At 49.4% G+C, this 24,113-nt stretch overlaps 1 protein-coding gene and 1 non-coding gene across 8 annotated transcripts in view; both read left to right on the forward strand.

Annotated features, from left to right (window-relative positions):
- The window catches only part of osbpl9 (oxysterol binding protein-like 9), a 29,812-nt gene extending 7,230 nt beyond the window's left edge, over nucleotides 1-22,582 (forward strand). For 2 of the 7 annotated variants that reach the window (XM_047037238.1, XM_047037241.1), the window contains exons 4-25: nucleotides 2,811-2,887; nucleotides 8,624-8,719; nucleotides 10,281-10,328; nucleotides 11,247-11,276; nucleotides 11,404-11,454; nucleotides 11,991-12,029; nucleotides 14,630-14,723; nucleotides 15,315-15,419; nucleotides 15,976-16,135; nucleotides 17,045-17,157; nucleotides 17,264-17,382; nucleotides 17,485-17,570; nucleotides 17,794-17,971; nucleotides 18,143-18,227; nucleotides 18,332-18,442; nucleotides 18,725-18,788; nucleotides 18,875-19,015; nucleotides 19,152-19,230; nucleotides 19,351-19,442; nucleotides 19,632-19,767; nucleotides 20,437-20,492; nucleotides 20,546-22,582. In XM_047037238.1, the coding sequence (XP_046893194.1) occupies nucleotides 2,811-2,887; nucleotides 8,624-8,719; nucleotides 10,281-10,328; nucleotides 11,247-11,276; nucleotides 11,404-11,454; nucleotides 11,991-12,029; nucleotides 14,630-14,723; nucleotides 15,315-15,419; nucleotides 15,976-16,135; nucleotides 17,045-17,157; nucleotides 17,264-17,382; nucleotides 17,485-17,570; nucleotides 17,794-17,971; nucleotides 18,143-18,227; nucleotides 18,332-18,442; nucleotides 18,725-18,788; nucleotides 18,875-19,015; nucleotides 19,152-19,230; nucleotides 19,351-19,442; nucleotides 19,632-19,767; nucleotides 20,437-20,492; nucleotides 20,546-20,564 (1,979 nt within the window). In that variant the 3' untranslated portion in view covers nucleotides 20,565-22,582. Of the gene's footprint in view, nucleotides 1-2,810; nucleotides 2,888-4,514; nucleotides 5,309-6,492; nucleotides 7,216-8,623; nucleotides 8,720-10,280; nucleotides 10,329-11,246; nucleotides 11,277-11,403; nucleotides 11,455-11,990; nucleotides 12,030-14,629; nucleotides 14,724-15,314; nucleotides 15,420-15,975; nucleotides 16,136-17,044; nucleotides 17,158-17,263; nucleotides 17,383-17,484; nucleotides 17,571-17,793; nucleotides 17,972-18,142; nucleotides 18,228-18,331; nucleotides 18,443-18,724; nucleotides 18,789-18,874; nucleotides 19,016-19,151; nucleotides 19,231-19,350; nucleotides 19,443-19,631; nucleotides 19,768-20,436 lie in introns of those variants that run through there. The other 5 variants (XM_047037243.1, XM_047037242.1, XM_047037237.1 and 2 more) reach the window with 5 other exon arrangements.
- An 862-nt stretch (nucleotides 22,583-23,444) lies between these two features.
- Nucleotides 23,445-23,528, forward strand: LOC124478921. The gene has a single exon (XR_006957331.1). It is a non-coding gene; the product is annotated as a small nucleolar RNA SNORD74 (small nucleolar RNA).
- Nucleotides 23,529-24,113: the final 585 nt, after the last annotated feature.

Genomic DNA, 24,113 nt, shown 5'->3' on the forward strand with positions numbered 1-24,113 from the left:
CTCCAGAGAGCGGAGGAGCAGAGCTCCAGAGAGCGGAGGAGCAAAGCTCCAGAGAGCGGAGGAGCAGAGCTCCAGAGAGCAGAGCTCCAGAGAGCAGAGGAGCAGAGCTCCAGAGAGCAGAGGAGCAGAGCTCCAGAGAGCAGAGGAACAGAGCTCCAGAGAGCAGAGGAACAGAGCTCCAGAGAGCAGAGGAACAGAGCTCCAGAGAGCAGAGGAGCTCGCGCTTGTGAGACGCTCTGCTGTTCTCTCTCCCTGTTCCTCAGTTCGCTTTGCTTGACCACCTGCCGGTCTCTCAGTCTGAAGATTTCTCTTTTTCGGCTCTCTGCTGGTGTCTCTGTGTGGTGGTCTCTTATCTGGGCTGTCTGGTGGTCTCTCTGTGTGTGTCAGGCTCGGTAGACAGAGACTTTTGTAGTATCTGACCCGGTGTTTTAAACCCCTGTGGTGGGGTTGCAGGTTTGATTCCCTCCACATGGAAAGGTGTTTCTCCGCCTCGAATTGAAACACTGCACCTCAACCCTGTTAAAAGCAGCCCTGTTAAGGTCTGCTTAAGGTCTGTCACAGGAAGAGAAGCACTCTGAGGCCATTAGAGCTCAGTGAGTCCTCAGCCAGAGGCAGAACCAGCCTTCCTACCAGCCCTGCCTGCCACAACAGTCTTTATCGCCCTGGCGTGAGGGAAAGCATTAGGACCTAATTAGGTTGGGGGGGGGGGGGGGGGGGGGGTGTTGTGTGCAGCTCTCAGGAACTGGAGGGGAGGGGAGGGGGGAAGCAAACTGCTTTCACAGAGGGTTACAGACTAGATCACAACAACACAACGTGACTCTACAGGGACAGCGTAGAGGGTCCGGGTCTGTCTAAAAGTTGAAGCTGCAAGTTTTTTCAGCTTTCAGGAGGTGCACAATCGAGGGTGTGTTTGTTTGTTGTGGTGCTCTGCAGAGCCAGCTTCAGAGTCGCCTTAGCTGTCAGGTAAGTTAAGACGGGCTGACTTTTAAGTGCGGGTACCCGGTCCCGTTTTTGGGGTAATAATTGGCTCTCAATGTCACTTTGTTTTTGTTGTCAGGCGGTGCAGGTTAGCTGTATGGCTGTGGGGAGCTAACATGTGCATGGCGGTGGAGGTTAGCTGTACAGCTGTGGGGAGCTAACGTGCATGGCAGTGCAGGTTAGCTGTATGGCTGTGGGGAGCTAACATGTGCATGGCAGTGCAGGTTAGCTGTATGGCTGTGGGGAGCTAACATGTGCTGACCAATAAACATGGCACCAGGGTGGGACATACTGGGCCGCCGGTCACAGCTAGCTGGGAAGTCTCCCCAGCAGAACGCATGGTCGCCAGGTCTGAGAGGATGCACATCTCAGTCTCCCCAACGTCTGCCTACATTAACGCCTCACAGGCCTCTTCAGCCAACCTACTCACCTTCTCTCTCTTCAGTTTAGTGTAGATCCACCAATCTGTCAGCATTGGTCCCAGTCACAGCACATGTTGCTCTAGGGAGAACAGGGAGCTGTATGGCTGAGGACAGTCTGTCCCAGATGGAGGTGAGAGGGTGGCAAGACAGTGGGTGAGGCCTGGCATCAACCCACCCACCCCCCTCCCACACACACACACACACACACACACACACACACACACACACATACACATGACCAATGTCTTTCTACCCTAACCCTTGGTTGGGGTGCTTTTTGGGGTGACAACCTCTTCCTTCATCCATCCCTCCCTCCCTAATATCCATCGACCTTCTGTTTAATTCTCTGTCATACTCTTTCACTTGACAGTAGAAACCTGCCTTTCTCTCACCTTACATCTTCATCATTCAGTCTCGTCTTTAAGCGCCGGTTAGCATCACATGTTCCTGTTTTCATTTTTGGAGCTACGCTTCCGTCACAGCTGATTGTGGGGGATTCTCCGACTCTCTGGAGAGAGAGAATGCTCTGTAATCTCACACACACTCCTGCCTTGTGAGTCCTGACTCCTGCCTTGTGAGGCCTGAGTCCTGGCTTGTCCGGCAGAGCAGCAGGAGAGTGAGTCAGACTCACCCCATGGAGGGTTAGTAAACAGGCAGGACTCATCTCTCTGGCTGAGGGCGGGCGTGTGGCTGCGAGTGCGCCTGCATGTGTGTACAGAGGGCCCTGTGGTCGGATCCCCGGCTGAATGTCTAGGGAAGACCGTGTTTGTTACATTACATTTACATTTAGTCAATCAGCAGACGCTCTTATCCAGAGCGACTTACAGTAAGTTCAGAGACATTCCCCTCCGAGGCAAGTAGGTTGAAGTGACTTGCCCAAGGACACAACGTCATCTGGCACGGCCGGGAATCAAACCGGCAACCTTCTGATTAATAGCCCGATTCCCTAACCGCTCAGCCACCTGACCCCCTCTGTTCTGGTGTAGCTGGAAACCAGCAAGCCCACCTTGGAAACACCCTCTAGGCTGCTGATCCAGCCAGACTGCTACCTCGCTCCCCCCCCACCAGCACCTCAACGCGGGTGTCTGGTTTTCCAGCCCTCCAAGACCACCCACTGCCGCTTGAAGATCGTCTTATTTATTTAGTTCATTATTTTGGGGGGTTTGGAGGGCACAGTGACTTCATGTGGTGTGTCTGAAGTTTTAAGAAGCTGATGTTCGTGAATCGGAGAGCTTATCTGAAGAGCAAGATAACCAGCCGTACCCAGAGTTGTTTCATCTCAGACCTATTAACGATCATGTGACTGCTATGCAACTACATGTTGTAGCTGTATGCATCTGTTTTGTATCATTAATAGAAACGTTCTGTCTTGTTTGTCGGTGTGTGTGTGTGTGTGCTTTCCTCTCGCAGCCCGTGACGCAGATGAGCGTGAAAAGTGGATCCACGCCTTAGAGGGAACCATCCTGCGACACACCCTACAGCTGAGAGTAAGTAACCACAACAGAGGTCTGGCACACCAGGCTGGCCTCCCAGCCACATTCCCCTCTCCAGACCCCCAAGGAGCGTTTAAAGGAGGTGTGGTATTCTAGGGAAACGCTGTTTTAGCATCCTGGTCTCCTATGTTAGGCCGGGTATTAGTGTGAACCTCAGGGTGCAACGTGGCCTGATCCTAACCGTTTGTCCAGTTTGAGGGTTCTAATGATGCGTATCGATGATGTTTGTTTTGTGATTTTCCAAACTGTGATCGCCTTTGTTGACATCCTAAATCTCCCAACAAACATGGAGACTCTTCCTGCTGAACAGGACCAGTACATGGCCGTGTTGACCTATGGAGCGAGCTGTTTGACTTGGAAGTATCTGCTTGGGTGTCAGTCTCCCTTTCGGTTTATCTGTCTGATACAGCAGAGCCTGAACAATCGTTCTGACTCGCAGGAAGCCGTCTCCACGGGAACAGAGGGGAACGTTGAGAAACGGCAGGTTGTGTTTCACCTTGTGTCGTCGTCATGTGGTTTCATCAGTGTGTTTGTTGTTTCCTAGGCACCTTGTGGCGTGTACTTTGTGTTGAGAGTTGAAGGTTGTTGCCGTGCGGGTGGTAAAGATGAGGAGTGGGACATTAAGGATTAGTGTTGTGACTACCATGATGGAGGGAAAGGACTGTGATGGTGTGGATGATGTAATAGTGGTTACATTAATACCGATGAAGGTGGTGATGATGATGAATAATCCAGGTCTGATCTGGGTGCAGTTTGTTAAGTCCTCTTAATGTCATTGGCCGGGTTTCCCAGATTCGTTAAGAAGCCCTTAACGCTAAGAGCTTCTTAGGAGAGTTCCAAGAGCGTTCTAGAGTGCTTTTAGAACGTTCCTAAGAAGCTCTTAGCGTTAAGAGCTTCTTGACGAATCTGGGAAACCCGGCCATTGCTTGTAAAAAGAGCTAGCCTCTGAAAATTAGATTTGAGATTCAGCTGTTCAAACGATGCTATGACTGGGGTGCAACCACAATAAAGTTTACAGAACCAGCCAGGTGAAGTGACTTGGCGATCTACGAAACCAGTGAAGCCCTTAGCATGGTTAGCCCTTAGCATGGTTAGCCCTACTGAAACAATAACTCAGAGGTAATCAGTATGTCCAGTCATTCAACAGCCACATCAGTCTGACTAACTCAGTGTATTTTGACCAGTAAGAAAAATGCATACAAGTAGTAGCAGTACATTTAAATCTAAATAGTCAAATAATCGGTATTAAACTGCAAATCAATACAAACACATCACCTTCAGCATTGTCAGTTATAAATGCGGTTGTTGTCAAATGAACCTGGCTGTCTAACATGTCAGTGCGTTAAGCAAACCTCCAGCTCCTCCATCTCCAGCTGGTGTGATTACTAAGAGGGTGTTGGCCAAATGGTCTGAAGAGGGGATTTGTTTAGTTGTCTCAACAGAGGAGAAGTCATTTCACCCCGCCCCTGTTATGTGTTTAAATAAATAAGGAACCCCCTTAACCGTGCCTAACCCAGTCATCCTCTCACCTCCATTCCCTGTGTTTCTGCACCCTTGCTTGGTTACACCTCAGTGCCTGTGTTATACATGTTGCTAGATTCTCTTTCTTATTCTTTCACTGACTGAAACACACTTCCCTCTGTCACCTCTTTATTTCTTCATGTATTTCACTTGTTCCAGCTTGTTTATTCCTTCCTTCAGTTGACTCTGATTCTCCTCTCTAACCTCCTGCCTCATCAAATCCCTTGTCTCTCCTTCCTCTGCCTCACACATCCTCCCCCCTCCCTTCTCTTTCGCTCTAACCCTCACGTAGCTAACTCTACAGACAGACATTGTGTGTGTGCGCCTGCTCGCAAACACACACACCCTCGTGTGTCATTGTGCTGTCACAGCATCATATGACGGAGCCGGAGCCAATCACGGCTCGGCTTACTCTTAAAACCCAAGCATCTGGCCCACAGCCCTCCTCCAATCAGAGCAGCTGTTGGTGCTCGTCTCGCTCTGAGAGGCTTCGGCTGATGTTGTTTTTTTTGCTCTCTCTCATTTTTCTTCTCTCTGCCTGTGAGGAAGTGTGTGTTTCCTGTGAAGGGAGGCTCTAGGATTAACTTTGCCCTGCCTGGCTAACTGTGTACGTCTGTTTCTCCCAGCAACGAACAGACACAGGCGGTAAGGTGAAGCAGACTGCCAGTCTGGAGTTTCTCCTGGTTGTATTCAGCCAGGTCTGGCTTTGGGGAAGCAAAGAGAGAGAGAGGGGAGTTGCCTAATGTCGCAGTAGGGGCGGAGGGGGAGGGAGAGAGAGGAGGAGGGAAAGGAGACTGGCTGGATCAGGGGTTTGTGGTGCTGTGTGGCCAAATAGACCTACAGAGGAACAGACAAGGCCCTGGACAAGGCATGTCCATCCGACTGAGGCGTCCTGTAAGTACCAGACCACACACACACACACGCATGCGAGCAGTGGGGGAAACCACGGTCTGTTGTGGCCAAACTACTGCAGTCTAAAGTGGGTCACGCTGTGTAAAGAGCCAGACGGTTGAGCCGGGGGAGGGGAGGTGTGTGTGTGTGTGTGTGTGTGTGTGTGTGTGTGTGTGTGTGTGTGTGTGTGTGTGTGTGTGTGTGTGTGTGTGTGTGTGTGTGTGTGTGTGTGTGTGTGTGTGTGTGTGTGTGTGTGTGTGTGTGAGCGTGTGTGTGTGTGTGTGTGTGTGAGCGTGTGAGAGAGAGGAGGAGGGGTTTAGTGTGTGGGTGAGTGTGGTGATTGTTTATTTTGGAAGGTTACTACAAAAAGCAGTTAGACGTCTTCTCAGTTGCTCATCTGAAACCGACCGCCTCTAGCTCGGGCCCTGCCTCTGGCCCTGCCTCTGGCCCTGCCTCTGGCCCTGCCTCTGGCCCTGCCTCTAAACCTGCCCCTGGCTCGGGCCCTGCCGCGGAGCAGGATGGAACAACTACCGTGTGTCTTGACGCTAATAATAATAATCATCATCATTATAATAATGATAATACCTTTTATTTATAGGTTACTGCATACGCCTGACAGCATAAAAACATGAATAGTATTCGAAACAATACAGACATACCATACAAAGAACAAGATCAGTAAAAGCCTTGATAAACGGAGAAGTTGCGAATGACAGTAATTCTAAGTGTTTACGTAGCATCCAGGCTGGTCTCTGCCTTGTCAAACTGAAACTTATCTCTGGTTGAGATGGAGAAGGTTGCTTTTGTGTGGATTTCCTCTTTCAGAGTAAAGGTTAAAGCGATATGGTTTTCACGTGGGGATAAAAGTTTATTAGTTGGAGAAGACACACAACCTCAAGTCGCCACAGTACCCACACCCCCACCCTCTGTTTTGGAGCAGGTTCATACGCAACAATGATCATGCATTTTTTCCGCAGGAGGGCTGATGATTACTGTCCAGGGAGCTAGGCTATTTTCAGATCAATGCAAACCGCCTTTTTTCCTTGGTGAAATCCCATATCTCCAGAGGCTGAGTAGGTGGCAGGTTTGTTGACAGGCACATTTACACCCACATACATCCTGTAAGCTAAAAGATGATCTTTGGGGGGGAGGAATGAAAATTGCATTTTTTTGGGGGGGGGTGTTGGGGTGGATCCCAGGTGGCTGGGTTAGTGACAGGATTGAAGAGAAGGGAATTTACACCTCTGCATATCACGTGAGATCATATATTACCTCGAGGGAAGGAAGGAAGGAATGAGGTATCTCTGAACTATGCTTACGAGCCTGTGCAGATGAGAGTTGAGTTCTAAGGGACCTACACCTGGCCTTTAGATTGTGTCCTAATCCAGTTGGACCCAGCTCTGCCCTTATCTTAGGCATCCAAGGACGTGCCTGATTGATGTGGGAAGGCAACAGACATCAGAGCTAAACCAGACCAAGCCAAGTTTAGCCTGCTTGTTAAAGACACACACACACTATCTGTGAATCCAGTGTGCTAGCCTGTTTGTTTATGTGATTGTTTGTGGTTTTTTGCTCAGGCATGTCTTCGGCCAGCCTCATGTTAGTGGCTGGAACAGCTAACAAACATCACCTTTGAACCTTCTGGAATCCTGGAGGTAAAAAAATGAAAGAAAAAAACCCAGTACAGACTTTGGTCTCTATAAAGTGTGTCTAACTTAGCTGAGGCTTTGAAAATGTTTAACCTGACCAGAAGGGGGTTTGGTCTGGCTGCTGTTGGGTGGCTGATGGCTTTTCTTCACATTCCTGTAAAACACACGTCTGTGAAGAGGAGAGCTCGCTCCTCCCAGTCCCTGGGTCACAATGGAGCTTCTTCCCAGCGCTGTAGTCAGGCTGACACGACACAAAGACAGGTAATATGACCGAGCCTCCTAGCTCTGCCATGCAGAGCCACTTCCTGAGGAACAGTGAAGCTAGCTCTTTTTAGGTCAGATTGTGCTTTGGGTTCGTACGAATCTCTCAGCTATCGCTTCGATAATGTGTTGTTGCTTACCAGTGTGTGTGTGTCAGGGATGACTGTGCTTGTTAACAGTAGTGTTGTGTTCTGGTCCAGGGCAGCTGTTTGATGTAGCAGACGCCTGGTCTGGTGTTGGAGAGGTGTGTTCATGTTTCTTTGGTGTCCGACGGCACAGATACAGGCTGGTCACGTCCTCATAAACCTGTTCTCATTACTTAGCAGGTGGGATTGAATCTGGTCTGAGCGTGTACGTGTGGCCAGGCATGTGTGTGTTTGATTGACAGGCACTACCTTGCCGCATTGGTTTGTCAGAAAGACAGACACTGCTATCTGGTTCTCTCTCTCACTCAGTCTCGCACACACACACACACACTCTGTTAGCAATTGAATTCCCTTCAGCTATGACTTCCTTTATAACATTGTTGTGGTCAGAAATGTGATGACCCTGGTCATACCAGGTGACCAGCGCTTTGATGTGGGTCTAGCCGTCACACGCTACTAGGTGAGCTGTGAGGATCAGTTCTCCTACAGGCCCACAATGCTAGAAGCTTCTCTTAAACCACCGCTATATTCACGCACGTCTGCTTGAAAGCTCAAGTTCAAGTCTTTTATTGTCAGGTACACAGAACAACACAAGGTCAGACTGGGCACTGAAATTCTTAAGACAAGACAATGCAAGCACCTGGCATAACATAACAAATAGTACACAGAACATAATTTACATCTATGCTGAGCTTAAATAAGTGAAACTTTCTAAATATACAGAAAGCTTGGCCTAAAGACAGGCCTGCAACCAGACAAGGAATATGGAGACTTGTTTATGATGATATCCTAACACGTTCCTTACACGAAAAAAACTGACTGGCTGGTTTAAGCCTGATCTCTCCCTCTGTACCTGAAGAGCTTGGTCTCTCCCTCTGTACCTGAAGAGCCTGGTCTCTCTCTCTGTACCAGAAAAACCTGGTCTCTCCCTCTGTACCAGAAGACAGAACAGGACCACGGAGTTAGCACCGGTGTCGTGCTGATTCAGACTCTGACATTTCGACCGCTTTATGGTGTTGGCTCTGTCTTCTGTCCGTCGAGTGAGTCAGTCCAGTCATCATGTTGATTCCTGACCCCTCCCACTGATCAGTCCTCTCTCTGCTGTCTCTCTGCTGTCTCTCTGCTGTCTCTCTGCTGTCTCTCTGCTGTCTCTCTGCTGTCTCTCTCTCTCTCTCTCTCTCTCTGTCTCTGTCTCTGTCTCTCTCTCTGTCTCTCTCTCTGTCTCTCTCTGTCTGTCTGTCTCTCTGTCTCTCTCTGCCCAGGAGGCAGAGACAGGATTCGTACCGAGCGTCCAAGACTTTGATAAGAAGTTAGCGGAGGCCGACGCCTACCTGCAGATCCTCATTGACCAGCTAAAGGTGAGGCCTGTCAGTGGGCTGGCTGCTCTGTGTGGCCCTGCATCCCCTGTACGCCCTGCACTCCCTGCATCCCCTGTACGCCCTGCACTCCCTGCATCCCCTGTACGCCCTGCACTCCCTGCATCCCCTGTACGCCCTGCACTCCCTGCATCCCCTGTACGCCCTGCACTCCCTGCATCCCCTGTACGCCCTGCACTCCCTGCATCCCCTGTACGCCCTGCACTCCCTGCATCCCCTGTACGCCCTGCACTCCCTGCATCCCCTGTACGCCCTGCACTCCCTGCATCCCCTGTACGCCCTGCACTCCCTGCATCCCCTGTACGCCCTGCACTCCCTGCATCCCCTGTACGCCCTGCACTCCCTGCATCCCCTGTACGCCCTGCACTCCCTGCATCCCCTGTACGCCCTGCACTCCCTGCATCCCCTGTACGCCCTGCACTCCCTGCATCCCCTGTACGCCCTGCACTCCCTGCATCCCCTGTACGCCCTGCACTCCCTGCATCCCCTGTACGCCCTGCACTCCCTGCATCCCCTGTACGCCCTGCACTCCCTGCATCCCCTGTACGCCCTGCACTCCCTGCATCCCCTGTACGCCCTGCACTCCCTGCATCCCCTGTACGCCCTGCACTCCCTGCATCCCCTGTACGCCCTGCACTCCCTGCATCCCCTGTACGCCCTGCACTCCCTGCATCCCCTGTACGCCCTGCACTCCCTGCATCCCCTGTACGCCCTGCACTCCCTGCATCCCCTGTACGCCCTGCACTCCCTGCATCCCCTGTACGCCCTGCACTCCCTGCATCCCCTGTACGCCCTGCACTCCCTGCATCCCCTGTACGCCCTGCACTCCCTGCATCCCCTGTACGCCCTGCACTCCCTGCATCCCCTGTACGCCCTGCACTCCCTGCATCCCCTGTACGCCCTGCACTCCCTGCATCCCCTGTACGCCCTGCACTCCCTGCATCCCCTGTACGCCCTGCACTCCCTGCATCCCCTGTACGCCCTGCACTCCCTGCATCCCCTGTACGCCCTGCACTCCCTGCATCCCCTGTACGCCCTGCACTCCCTGCATCCCCTGTACGCCCTGCACTCCCTGCATCCCCTGTACGCCCTGCACTCCCTGCATCCCCTGCATCCCAGATCCCTCCACCGTGTGGGACAGCTGGCCTCATCCCAGGATGTGGCCGGCTTGCAGCCCTAAAGCAGTGCAATATGACTGATGTTCGCTAGATGCCCAACCAAATATTTCCAAGCATTTCATGTTGTTAACAAGGGCTCTATCATTTTCTAGAATCACCAAGCAAAGCCCATGTCACCAGCAAACACATCCATCCTAGAATAACTGTGACTAGTCAGAGCGTCATTTGATAGCTCTGTTTAACCGAAACCGCTCCCCTGCTCATCCTTTGTCATTTTCTCTCTCTACCCTCCCTCTCTCTCCCTCTCTCTCTCTCTCTCTACCCTCCCTCTCTCTCCCTCTCTCTCTCTCTCTCTCTACCCTCCCTCTCTCTCCCTCTCTCCCCCTCTCTCTCTCTCTGACCCCCTCCTTTCTCATGGGCTACAGCTCTTTGATGAGAAGCTCAAGGACTGCAAGGAGGATGAGTCACGCAGAGTAAGTAGCACCACCACCGTTCCAACCCTCTCTCTCCATCTCTCTCTCTCCATTTCTCTCTCTCTCTCCATCCCTCTCTCCATCTCTCTCTCTGTCTCTCTCCATTTCTCTCTCTCTCTCCATCCCTCTCTCTATCTCTTTCTCTCTCCATCTCACTGTCTCTTTCTCTCTCTCTCCATCTGTCTCTCTCTCCATCTCTGTCTTTCTCTCTCTGTCTCTCTCTCTCTAAATCTCTTTCTCCTCCAGCTCTCCTGTCATTAGACTCTGCTACATCCCATCAATACAAGAAATCCTTCTCTTGGATTGTCCTCTGTGAATGCAGCTTCATTCCAGTGGTTTAGATAGGATGTCGCTGACCCTGCCTGTCTGAGTAGTTTGAGGAGGATCGTGGTGTGATGAGACCCATAGACAGCCTGGTTAAGTTAACACGTCCATGCTGGAATTCAGTTAATGTTTGTTAGCTCGTTACATTCACCAGACACATTGGCAATGTGTTCGGAGACAGACAGCCAGTTAGCCCAGTTAGCCCAAAGGCCTTTTGGGCTATCAATAACTGCAGCTGTGATGCACTTCCTCACTGTGTGCGTGTGTGTGGGAGAGGTAGTTTTGGTTCTGGTCAGTGTAAGGTACATTTCCCCTCCTAGTTTCAGAGTGACGGGAAGGTATTGTCATGTGTCAGTTCTCACTGTTAGAGATTAGAAGAAGTGACCTGCTAAGTTTCCAAACACAACAATGAAGTTGTTTGGCATGGTGAAATAAAGTCCTTTTACTTGTCGCAGTTGAAATAGTTCATATTCCTCTTTCATTGTTGAGTCTTTCTCATCTTGTGGTTCCTTAAATTTTGTGTTGTAGGTGATAGGTACACTGTTTTTATTTTTTTATTCATTTAGGATTTGTTGTACATTACATTTTTTTCAGAAAATTGAAGATTTGAAGGACACAACGTGTGTAAGTAGAAGCAAAAAATGTATTTCTTGTGAAAAAATGTACACTACTGTTTAGATTTAGTTTCTGTTCAGTTCAAATGATGGTTTTAATGATGAGTTACAATTTCTAATTTCTCTCTCTCCTTTAGAGTATGGTAGAGTCCATTAAGCACTGTATTGTATTGCTGCAAATTGCCAAGGTAAGAAACTAAACACAGTTTATTTACTGTTGTGCATTGTTGTTCTTTGTGTAAACATCTGTGTTTGTTCCACTCAACCACCCCACTATCTTCTACTTCCTGTTGTTAGCTGTGCTAGCTAGTTAGCCCCCGCTAGCTAGTTAGCCCCCGCCACCTAGCTAAGCCAACTGTGACCTGTCGTTCCCCTGGGCAGAGTACTCATTTCATCACATGCACATCCTGCTTCCTCAGATCAAAGGGTGTAACAGTTGCCTTCCGGTTCGTAGGGGGGACTTTACTAAGTTTGACAAACACTGCTTTTCTCTATCAGTCAACTATCTGGTAGAAGGTTTAAGTGAATGGTGTCTGTAAAAATGTTTAAGCGACAGTATGGTGTTAGGGTGTTAGTGGTCACGTCACAGCCCTTCCACTTTCACCTCAGAGCCAGACATGATGTGTCCATCTTAAAGAAGGCTGTCATTGGTGTAAAGTACTGTTGTCATAAACATACAGCGTTGAACCGTCCAGAAGTAACATTTTCTTTTCAAAATTTTAAGGATCAGAGTAACGAACAGCAACACGCGAACGGACTTATAGTAAGTTTGATATATCTCCCACCGTGAGGAAAACAATTCATCAACTTAATTCCTGTCCTTCTTCTCCGCTATAATTCACCTTCTGCTGTCCAAAAGAAGATCTATCTCACCTGTTTAGTGCATGCCATACCACCTTCTAGAAATATTTTCTCTTAAATAGTCTTCTCCTCTTCCTCGCCATCTCTCTGCCCCCTTCTTGAAGGCAGTGAAGCCTCCTTTGCTTTCCTGCAGTTATGCAATTCTGCTAAGAATTGTGCTTAACTTTTCTGTGGTCTTATAAAGATACAGGACATAAGGTCTGCCTTTTCTCTGTTGTGTGTGTGTGTGAGCGCTTCTGTTTTTGAGGAAGTGTTTGTGTGTGTGTGTGTGTGTGTGTGTATAGAAGTATGTTTGTGTGCGTGTGTGTATACAGGTGTGTGTGAGCGAGCAAGCAACAGAGCACTTAACCCCCCCCCCCCCCTCCCCCTGACTAATTCCTCATCGATCGCTGCTCACTGAACCATCAACAACTTCTAGATGTCAGCCCTTCTGGCCTGCAGCTTTTACTGTCTGTCTTCATGCATCATGGATGTTTTAGAAACTGCTCTGATCTGTTCTCCATTAGTGCTACTCAGGTATTAGCTAGCTATGTGCATAAATCATAGGTATTAGGATTTGCACATGCAGCTTAATACTTATCTATGGAAATCGCGTGCTAACCATGTCTGGTCAGCTGCAGCGTTACTTAGCGTCAGGTGCACGGGCACCTACAGACCTGTGTTGAATCTGAAGTATTGGAGGTATGCTTGATTCACTTGAAAGGCCACCCAGACCAATGAAGCGTGCCCAGAAGTGCAACATCCTCATGCTAGAGGGGAGTCGAATCAAGAGCACCTGAAGTATTTTAGTTACTCCAACCCTGCCATTTAAAACCTATCCAGTTCTAACCATGTCCAGCTTCCTCCTAGCATTAACATGATACAGCGCAGCGTGACACTGCACAGTATATCCTGTGCTAAGCGCTCTCTATCTCAAGCTAACCAGACGGGACCCCTTCCTGTGATTTCATCTGTAGCTAGCTAAGGGACCACCGTGATTCATTAACATTTCCGTAATTGGCCATAATTAGGAACGGTAGCATCACTTTGCTAAGGCACGTGGATTGGGCTTGGGGGAGGAGGGAGGGGTGGAGTTAGGGAGGGAGGGGAGATGGGAGGGTGGAGTTAGGGAAGGGTGGAGGAAAGGACTGAGGGGTGGAAAGTGAACAGAGCCTCTCTTTCGTAGATCCTCCCCTCCCTCCCCTGATAGTGGTGCGTTTATTCAGATCTTTCACATGATCCCCCACAACACATGTCCATCCCTGTGGTATCCGTCCAGTATCGGCTACGTTACATAAACTGAAGGAGAGACCACGAAAGGTACACACACCCGTTGGTCTACAATGCTAAGCACTCACGTGTCTCATTCCTCTCAAATGATTTCTCACATCTCCCTGACAGCACAGGAGAACAAAGTCATCTGACTGAACACAGTCGCTGGCAGACATTCAATCGTTCAGCCTTCCTTTATCATACGGGAAGTCTAGAACGCTCTGGAATGTCTGGTCCAGAGTTCTAGAACACCCCTGCTCCTTCTCCTTTTCAATCATCACCTGCATGTTCTTTTTCCTGCTGCATGCTGGGACTGTGGAGGTCTCCTGTGCGTGGTCCCAGGCCTCCCTGTCTTTCAGGCACTCTGGAGGACAGATCTCAGAGGACTGGCTGTAGCAGGGGCTGAGCTGGAAACATCGATAACATCATACTAATGTGCTCAAACATTCTGTCTGATGTTCCGAAGGCCGTATGGATCTATGACCCTGTTGCTGCCCGCCCCAGTCCAGTCTCTTAGCTCTGTTCCAGAGTTCTGTTCCAGAGTTCTGTTCCAGAGTTTTGTTCCGGAGTTTTATTCCGGAGTTCTCGGAGGGTTCTAAACAGGCCTGGTGTCTGTTTCAGCCGCTATCACCCTGCCGTGCAGTGTTGTCAGAACAACATACTCTGGGTCAATAAGATCACGAATATGGTGTGTGTGTGTGTGTGTGTGTGTGCGCGCGCTTTGGAGTGTAAGTAGGGTCAGGCCACAGTTATATATAGCAAGGGTTATCCCATGGTTTTTCATTCATGGCTGAATCCTAAAAAGACTGTTGCGCTATCATTGGCCTCGATTCCCAATCTCTGTGGAAGGGAGTCAAGTTCTCAGATTTGCACAGTTGAGCGAGCAGTTCGCCTGTTAACTGATACAGTGCATCGGTTGCTGGGTTACAAGCTGCCTGTCAAGGTATTGTGACAATGTAGCAACGATATTGATTAAGTAAATGGGACTTGGTTATCTAGTTGTTCCTGGAAACAGTGGAGGAGGAAATTGATATTTTCAGGCCCTTTTCAATGTCCTGTACGTTGGAGATGGTGACACTTGAATCCAAATCTCTAAAATCTGATCAGAATCTTTTACAGAACCCGAGGGGAGTCATGTAGTTGCTGTATGCAGACTGTATGTCGCATGAAGCCTGATTCCCTGGTTTTGCCGTCTGCCGTTCGAAGGTGGGAGTCTGAAATGTGTAACGGTGTGTGTCTTGTCTCGTGCAGAGCACCATCAACCCAGTGGATGGGATCTTCCAGCCTGCTGTGGAAAACTCAGTAGTCAACACCGCCATGCCAACCCAGACCACACTACCCACAGGTAATCCACAATATCAACTCACCTGTACCCCCATTCCAGACCACACTGAGCAGGTCATTGTTTAGTTTAGCTGTAGCCTTACCAAGACCACGCTAAACAGGTAACTGTTAGTTACGATGCTAAACTACGTTGTAGTTTTTCCAGGACAGCCACGGCTCCCCCTGCTGTCTGAATCAGTCACTGCAGCCTCCCCTGCAGATTCTCAGGCCCTCCTAATGTAGGCCATGCTCATTTCAGGCTGCTGTACTCCATTAATAGCCTCTAAAAACCAGGTCCTCACACCTGGACCACTGTGACTGTCCTGGGGGGGGTGGAGGAGGGGTGTGGGAGGAGAGGGGGGGGGGGTGGGAAGAGGAGGGAGGGGGGGGGGGGGGGGGGGGAGGGGTGTGGGGGACACTGACCTTAGATGGTCAGGTATGTTGTCTGTGGCTCAGATGATGCAGTTCATCAGACAAGTTTGCCAGGAAAATCCTAACAGAGATCCTCCCCAAAGCACTGTGGCAGATGCAGCTCTCTACGCTGTACAGCTGCCAAGGGAACAAGCAGCCATGTCATGTCACCATAAAGCGTGTGTGTGTGTGTGTGTCCCAGACGGCTCGCAGGTGTGTAAAGCGGACCAGCGACCCTCCACGCTGTCCGTGGGGCCCGTTGTCACGGTGATGGGCAGCCTACAGACCCCCACTCCCAACAGCACAGGTCAGAGGTCATGTCACTCCCCCTGCTAATCCACTTCCAAGACACGTCCTGTGAGAAGGCTCTAGTGAGGGTCATGAGTTTGTATCGAGCTGCATGCTGTGGTGTGGTGCAACAGGAGGGTTGAGGAGTGTGTGTGTGTGTGTGTGTGCTCTTGCTGATGCAGCAAAAAAAAGTGCTTTGCTGCGCAATCCAGAGGCAGAATAGTGTACTGTACTTAGCCCTGTAGTGGAACTGATGAATGATATGGCTATTATTCTCCGACCAAACCAGGGCTTAGGCCCACCCTAAACAGGATGGGCCTGCTGGCCCTCTGCAGTTCAGTCAAGTGGCTCTAAAGACAGATGGTCGTTAGCTGGTCCCAGTGGCCACATGTTTGTAAGCTGTGTAAGATCATCTGTATGCTCAGCTGTGAACTCCAACCCTCTCTCCTAAAACAATCTCTCTTTTCTCCATTGTTTTCCTCTCTTTTTTCTCCTCTTCACATTCATCTTTTTCTCTCCCCCCCTCTCTCTGACCTTTCTCACACTTCACCTCTCTCTCTCTCTCTCTCCCCCAGGGAGTGGTCCATCAGGCCCCAGTAGTGGGGGCGTGTCTCCCGCCCACATGCCCCTCCCCTCTCACTCGGTACCAGACTTCTCCTACTCCAGCAGCGAGGACGAGTTCTACGATGCAGACGAGTTCTACCAGAACACCACCTCCCCCAAACACTGCTTAGAGTGAGTACACCACCTCCCCCAAACACTGCTTAGTGAGTACACTGCTTAGTGAGTACACCACCTCCCCCAAACACTGCTTAGTGAGTACACCACCTCCCCCAAACACTGCTTAGTGAGTACACCACCTCCCCCAAACACTGCTTAGTGAGTACACCACCTCCCCCAAACACTGCTTAGTGAGTACACCACCTCCCCCAAACACTGCTTAGTGAGTACACCACCTCCCCCAAACACTGCTTAGTGAGTACACCACCTCCCCCAAACACTGCTTAGTGAGTACACTGCTTAGTGAGTACACCACCTCCCCCAAACACTGCTTAGAGTGAGTACACCACCTCCCCCAAACACTGCTTAGTGAGTACACCACCTCCCCCAAACACTGCTTAGAGTGAGTACACCACCTCCCCCAAACACTGCTTAGTGAGTACACCACCTCCCCCAAACACTGCTTAGTGAGTACAGGCCACCCGGCTGTTTGGATGGTCCGCACCCTCCACACTACGACGGAATTTAAAGCCGACTTCTCTTTCTCTGTCTCCCTCACCCCTACCTTTCTCTCCCTCTGTCTCTCCTCTCCCTCTGTCTCTCTCTCTATCTCGCTCTGTCTCTCCCCTCTCCCTCTGTCTCTCCTCTCCCTCTGTCTCTCTCTCTATCTCGCTCTGTCTCTCCCCTCTTTCTCTGTCTCTCCTCTCCCTCTGTCTCTCTCTCTATCTCGCTCTGTCTCTCCCCTCTCCCTCTGTCTCTCCTCTCCCTCTGTCTCTCCTCTCCCTCTGTCTCTCTATCTCGCTCTGTCTCTCCCTTCTTTCTCTGTCTCTCCTCTCCCTCTGTCTCTCTCTCTATCTCGCTCTGTCTCTCCCCTCTCTCTCTGTCTCTCCTCTCCCTCTGTCTCTCTCTCTATCTCTCTGTCAGTCCCTCCAGGCATCCTGGTGCGTTGGGACACAACGATGATTCTGGGAACCTGAAGCGACCAGACACCAATGAGTCCCTCAGTTCCTCCATGTCTAACGGCACCACTGACGCAGGTCCGACACACACCACATACACACACACACACACACACAGATGTTTTCTTCTCTGTTTTGCTATCTCTGAAGAACGTTCTGATGTGTGTGTGTGTGTTGCCCTCAGATCAGTTTGACAGCCATGATGACCCAGATGATGAGGGGGAGGGGGAGTCTGTGGAGGAGCACAAGAGCGTCATCATGCACCTGCTGTCACAGGTCCGCCTGGGCATGGACCTCACCAAGGTAACACACACCTCTCTCTCACACACACACACACACACACACACTGTCTCTGTGGAGTGCTGGAGGAGCTGGTGTGGATGTGTCTGTGTGGTCTCTCTGCAGGTGGTCCTCCCCACCTTCATCCTGGAGAGGAGGTCCTTGTTAGAGATGTACGCTGACTTCTTTGCACACCCCGATTTGTTTGTCAGGTGAGTTAACTCTGTCTTGAAAATAGAAAGAAAAGAATAGTTGTATAAACGCACATAGCAAACATTTTTCTTTTGTCTTCATTTGTTTTTGAACGGTATTCTAGTAGCCGACCTACAGCATTCACAGTCGCTTAAAACACAAATGACTTAAATCCCAGAGGAAGGATTTGAGTCAGTTAGGAGGACTCCAGCCGTTGGGTGACCCTGTGTTCCTCTCCCCCAGCATCGCGGAGCAGGAGGACGCCAGGGAACGCATGGTGCAGGTGGTGAAGTGGTACCTGTCAGCATTCCACGCAGGCAGGAAGGGCTCCGTGGCCAAGAAGCCCTACAACCCCATCCTAGGAGAGGTGTTCCTCTGTCACTGGGACCTGCCCTGTGAGGGCAGCGAGCCACAGCCAACGGTAACACACACACACACACCTTCACACACACACACACACACTGCATACTCTGGATGTTGAGGGCAGTTGAGGCACCGAAGGGCAGTCGACAAAGAACATTTTAAAATGTGTTTTGGTTCTGTTTTCGTGTGCATGTCACTCATGCTCTCCTCCTCCTCTCCTGTCCTCTAGGAGCCAGTATCAGAAGGCCCAGTTCCCTGGTCCTCAGCCAACAGTGTGTGTTTTGTAGCAGAGCAGGTCTCTCATCACCCCCCGAGTGAGTGTGTCTCTCTCTCTCACTCACACACACACACACACACACAGAGTAAGCACCCTCACACCCTAAATACTTTACTAAACACTCTTGCATTTCCTCCACAGTCTCTGCATTCTACGCAGAGTGTTGTAGTAAGAAGATCCAGTTCAACGCCCACATCTGGACCAAGTCCAAGTTCCTGGGGATGTCCATCGGAGTCCACAACATAGGGCAGGGTGAGAGAGGGGGAGGGGGAGGCACTGTGAGGAGAGGATGCCAGGGTTAGCCTGACACTGTCATAGCAGCTTGTCATTACCCTGGGCTTGTCTCTATCACGTGGTAATGGTGATGTGGTTGGATAAGGGCTGCTTGCACTCTATTAATGGAAAGCACTTTGGTACAGCCGGGTTAAGATGCCTTTGTAGAGGAGGCGAAAAAATAAGGATTTATAGCACGGGAAACAAATTAAAAATATTTATTGTTGGAATAATTGTTAATACTTGTGTGTGCGTTTTTAGGCTGTGTGTCTTGTTTGGAACATGACGAACACTACATCCTCACCTTCCCCAATGGCTATGGCAGGTATGAGCTGTCTACAACCATAACATTTCAAATATACATGTGTCTGACTCGATTGTGTCTAATCTTCACTCCTGTCCCTCCCTCAGGTCCATCCTGACTGTGCCCTGGGTGGAGCTAGGAGGAGAATGCAACATCTCCTGCTCCAAGACTGGCTACAGCGCCAGCATCGTGTTCCACACCAAGCCCTTCTACGGAGGCAAGAAGCACAGGATCACCGCCGAGATCTTGTAAGTGTGGACGCGGCCCGTCTTCACACCCAGTCCAGAGGATTTAACGTTCGTGGGGTTGGCCCTAACGATGGGCGTGAGGGATGTAGTGTTGCGTTGTCGTGTGTTAAGATTGTTTGTGTTTTGTTGTGAACAGCCCCCCTAACGATAAGAAGTCGTTCTGCTCCATCGAGGGAGAGTGGAACGGAGTCATGTATGCCAAATGGGCATCTGGGGTGAGCCGCGTTCACAATAATACTTCTCAACCTGAATGTCTGGGTTTTGTCTCGTAGACTTACTCCGAAGAGCCTGTGGTCAAATGCTGGCTTTATAACCTCTGACCTTTGCCCCTCCAGGAGAACTCGTTGTTCATCGACACTAAGAAGATGGGCCTCATCAAGAAGAAGGTTCGGAAGCTGGAGGACCAGCTGGTGTACGAGTCTCGCAGGTGAGGACAGAAGAAGAAGAACAAGCTTCATCCTCATAGGCTGTTTTCAGACCTGACCCCTGCTCGCCCACCTCACCTTTCCTCCATAGAACACACACACACAGTGCTGACAGTGCTTTAAAGTAGCCAGTCACCGGTTTCCCCCATACCTAACCTTGACCCCTGCCTCCCCGCTCTCTGACCCCTCAGCATGTGGAAGGACGTGACTTTGAACCTGAAGCTGAAGGACATTGACGCGGCGACGGAAGCCAAGCACAGCCTGGAGGAGAGGCAGAGGGGGGAGGCCCGCGAGAGGAAGGAGAACGAACAGCAGTGGGAGACCAGGGTGAGTCTGCCTCACTACCCCAGACCGCCTCACTACCCCAGACCCCAGGCTGCCTCGCTTCCCTAGACCTCAGGCTGCCTCGCTTCCCTAGACCCCAGGCTGCTTCGCTTACCCAGACCCCAAGCTGCCTCGCTTCCCCAGGCTGCCTCACTTACCCAGACCCTAGGATGTCTCACTTCCCCAGACCCCAGGCTGCCTCACTTTCCCAGACTGCCTCACTGCCCCAGACCCCAGACTGCCTCACTTCCCCAGACCCCAGGCTGCCTCACTTCCCCAGACCCCAGGCTGCCTCACTTCCCCAGACCCCAGGCTGCCTCACTTCCCCAGACCCCAGGCTGCCTCACTTCCCCAGACCCCAGGCTGCCTCACTTCCCCAGACCCCAGGCTGCCTCACTTTCCCAGACCCCAGGCTGCCTCACTTTCCCAGACCCCAGGCTGTTGGAGGAAGCTAAGCCCTGTTTCCTATTGACCCAGGACAGCTGGGATGCCTTACAGGAGCAGCCTGGATTCCTTTCTCATGTTGACAGATTGTTATCAGTGATGTAAACAGTGAGCGGGGGTCTTACCAGCAGGCCTTTCAGTTGAGCACGTTTGGAGATGAGAAGTCAGGTGTGTCTGTTCTGATGTAGGGGTGTAGTTAACGTAGTTGATGCTTGTGTTTCTCTGCAGTTGTTCCATGAGGATGGAGAGTGCTGGGTGTACGACGATCCCCTTCTGAAGAGAAGATCCTCCCAGAGGCACTGAGCTCACACACACACGATCCCCTTCTGAAGAGAAGATCCTCCCAGAGGCACTGAGCTCACACACACACGATCCCCTTCTGAAGAGAAGATCCTCCCAGAGGCACTGAGCTCACACACACACGATCCCCTTCTGAAGAGAAGATCCTCCCAGAGGCACTGAGCTCACACACACACACACACAGACATACACACACACACGCACCACTGAGTCTTCATAAGAACTCTTTTGCAAACCACTTCTTATCCAAGCCTTGGAATGAATGACTGATCCAACATGTAAACGGCTTTGCATTTTTGAAGTTAGAAAAAAGAAAAAAAAAAAGTGAATGAAATCAAGAGAAACGTTCAACGGTGAAAAATAACCGTTTGATACCCCCCTCCCAGCAACCCTCACATCCACCCCCACCACCTCTCCTCCTGCCCCCTTCAACCTGGACAACTTGTCAACAACTAACAGAGAAGTCGATCTCTCTGTCTTCCTGCTGTTCCTGCCCCCAGGGCTCCAACACACCCTGCCTGGTCACTCTCACAGCACGAACCCCTCTGGACGTAGGAGAAGGGAGGGATGTTCAGTTTGAACAAACCTCGACTAACAAACAATCGTAACAGCGTTCTACATCTCAGGGAAACTAGAGACTGAGGGAAGGTAAGCTGTTCCTCCCAGGGTTCCACTGCCGTACAGTGGACACGGAATCACAAGCAGGAGGGGTGGGACCTGGCTTGCCTACAACTAGCTACAACTGTTGTTTATATATAGATAACATATGATGATGAACATATATATAGATATATTCTCCTTTTTTATTTTCCTTCCTAGCTCCTGTTTCTTTTCTGGCAATAGCTATGACATTTGGGAGAGTGAACTCTAATCGATGGCGTCAGGAATGATTCAACCTCCCTGTGACGTTCTGGTTCCCCGTCACCCTACTATAAGTTACCCCGCCAACTTTGTGTGTGTGTATTGAAGGACCAGAAGAAAAAGGCTGCATTCCATGGTTCCATTCTAGAACGTTCCTTCCTCCCCTTGTGCTCTCTGTGGTTCTCTCTCCTCCTCATCAGGGAGAGGAAGGAAGCGGAACCGAGTAAAGGGGAGGGATCCTGGAGTGGAGCGGATCGGGGGGGGGGGGGGGTCCAGGGTGTAGTGGTGTTTTGTGGAACACCCTCCTCTGCTGTGAACACAACGAGTTTATTTGTTCTTTCTCACGATCGTTGGGTCACAAAGCAAAGGAGCGTTAAAGGGGGCTTGATAAATAGGATGCTGCTACAAGAGTCCAGGACGGTCCATGTGCTGTGTGCTGGTTGGCTTTGCTCCAGTGGTGTCATTCAGTAGGAATAACACAGTACGCTGGTCAAACCTACTATGTCTGCCTTTGGAAACGTTTCTTTCTTGACCTCTCATTTGCCCGGCAACATCATCTATATTCTAAATAAACTGTTTGCGAAGAGTTCCTGAAATATAATTTTTGTTTTCATTTTGAGTGTATGAACCAAAATGAGATGTAGTAGTGGATGGAGAATGTGAAAGATTGACCTCTATTATGTTTGTTGGGGTCAAACTATGTCAGATGTAGTAATTTTCTCCTTTTTCCGGAAATCCTTTTATCAGTAATATGCAAGATTAGTAAAATAGATAAACATACATTGGTTTTGTTTGGGCAGGACCATGATGATGTAATGGGGGGGGGGGGTTAGAGAACCCCTTTGTACTGATAAAATGGCATATTCCTGGCGAATAAATGCAGACAATGATTGCCTCTGATAAAAATGACATGTTCACTATAAACAGAATTGTAACAGTTGAATTCCGCATTCTATGTCTGAAGTGAACATGTGCTGAAATACGGAGACATTGCTGAGATTACATACACAAAAGCCATTTATTTTCCATTTTATGTCTTTGTAAATTAATATTGAATTGAGGCCTTGCCATACATTTCAGTATCACTCAGTATCGCTTCATAACAGAGCAATCAAAACAACAATGTATTTTTTATTTCTTTGAATCATAACCATTGATTGTATCAAATCTCCATGTTTATTGATGCATAATATTAAATCATGAGTTTACCACAGTGGTCTGAAAGTTTGCGGTATTTACGTTCACGATGACTACAAGAAAAACATGCATACTCCACATAGAAGGGATCAGGGGGCAAACCCATCTTACCACCGAATACTGCCCCAACTGTCTTCCTGTATTGTAATGTTCGTTGTTTACAATAGAGTAGCATTTTTTTATATATATAAAGTATATACAGATAAACAAGTAGAATAGATTTAGTTTTTACAGTTGCGTTAATTCTTGACTCATTAGAAACATGCAGCACTGTAATCGCTTTCCATGAGGGCCTTTATTTCATTGGGTAACGGACAAGGAAGGGTGTAGTCACAAGTTGTCTCCGCCAATCAGGTCTATGCATGTTGAGTCTCGGATCAGCCTCAAAGATACGATTTTAGTTCCCAGCTGGCATTGCGAGGACAGCTTTATAAAACCGGCGTCACCGTCTTCCATCGGTCTCAATCCTGTGGAACTTCATCCGGTACGTCTAGTTGACAACCTTGTATCTTAGCTAGCCAAATTGTTTTCTCCAAGTTTGTACTATAGAACCATTCTGAAAAATTAGCAAGCTATTCGGTTGAAGATGTTTAGCAATCAATTGTAGTTGGGATAAATACTTCTGAAAGTGTGCGATTGACTAAATTGCTGTGAATTTTAGCTAGGTTAGCTACAGTAGCTAGTTAGTAGGCCCCTTCCACGTTTTGTGAAAGGGGCCGATGCTTTTTGTGACTCGCAAATGTGTCTTATCAGCAAACAATTAAAATTGGTTAACTATCGGTATGTAACGGGTTTATCTTGCTTCTTGGTCTTTTGGCATGTTATCTGAATGGGATGTAATAAGATGAATGCCTTTTAGCAAAGGGAAAAGGGCCTGACCCACGTGCACGTGATGAAATAAATGTTGGTAGGGACATCTGATTTAAAGTGATGAAACGCCAACCATTCTGACATTACGTGGGATAACCGTGGTATTGCTGCTTACAACACTTCACCACCTGAAAGCAACACTAATGTGACGTCTTTTGCAGGTATACTTGATACTGCATTTGGACGGCCTGCGACTTCAACTATCATCAGGTACTGTAAATGTGCTTCATTGTGTAAACGTATTGAATCATAAGTGAAAGCTTTGGATTATTTAAGTTTAGTGGACAGAAAAGAATTCTTAATTGATTACACTGAAGCTTTATCACAACCATCCGTCTAGTCTCTTGAACATGTGGCAGATCTAAAATACTTTTAATTCTTTTCAGGTGTATGAAGCCAAACTGTCTCCAGGATGAAGATGCAGAATACTGAGGTATTTAGAGAAAAGGTTTCCCAATGCTAAACCCTTAGACCAAGTTTAGTCTACCTTGTGATTTCAAATTAAGCGTACATTGTCTAGGAGTTAGGTCGACATTCCTGTGCTACAATGATGACACTATTTGCTACTCTTGACGTTTTCGGATGACGAAATCTGCAACCACCAATTGCATTTCTCTGAGGCACAACATTCTAGTTGTCTTCCAACTGACTAAGTCCATTTCTTGGCTAAATCCCCA

Source organism: Hypomesus transpacificus, chromosome 16 (assembly GCF_021917145.1).
Source record: "Hypomesus transpacificus isolate Combined female chromosome 16, fHypTra1, whole genome shotgun sequence".
Lineage (NCBI taxonomy): Eukaryota > Metazoa > Chordata > Actinopteri > Osmeriformes > Osmeridae > Hypomesus > Hypomesus transpacificus.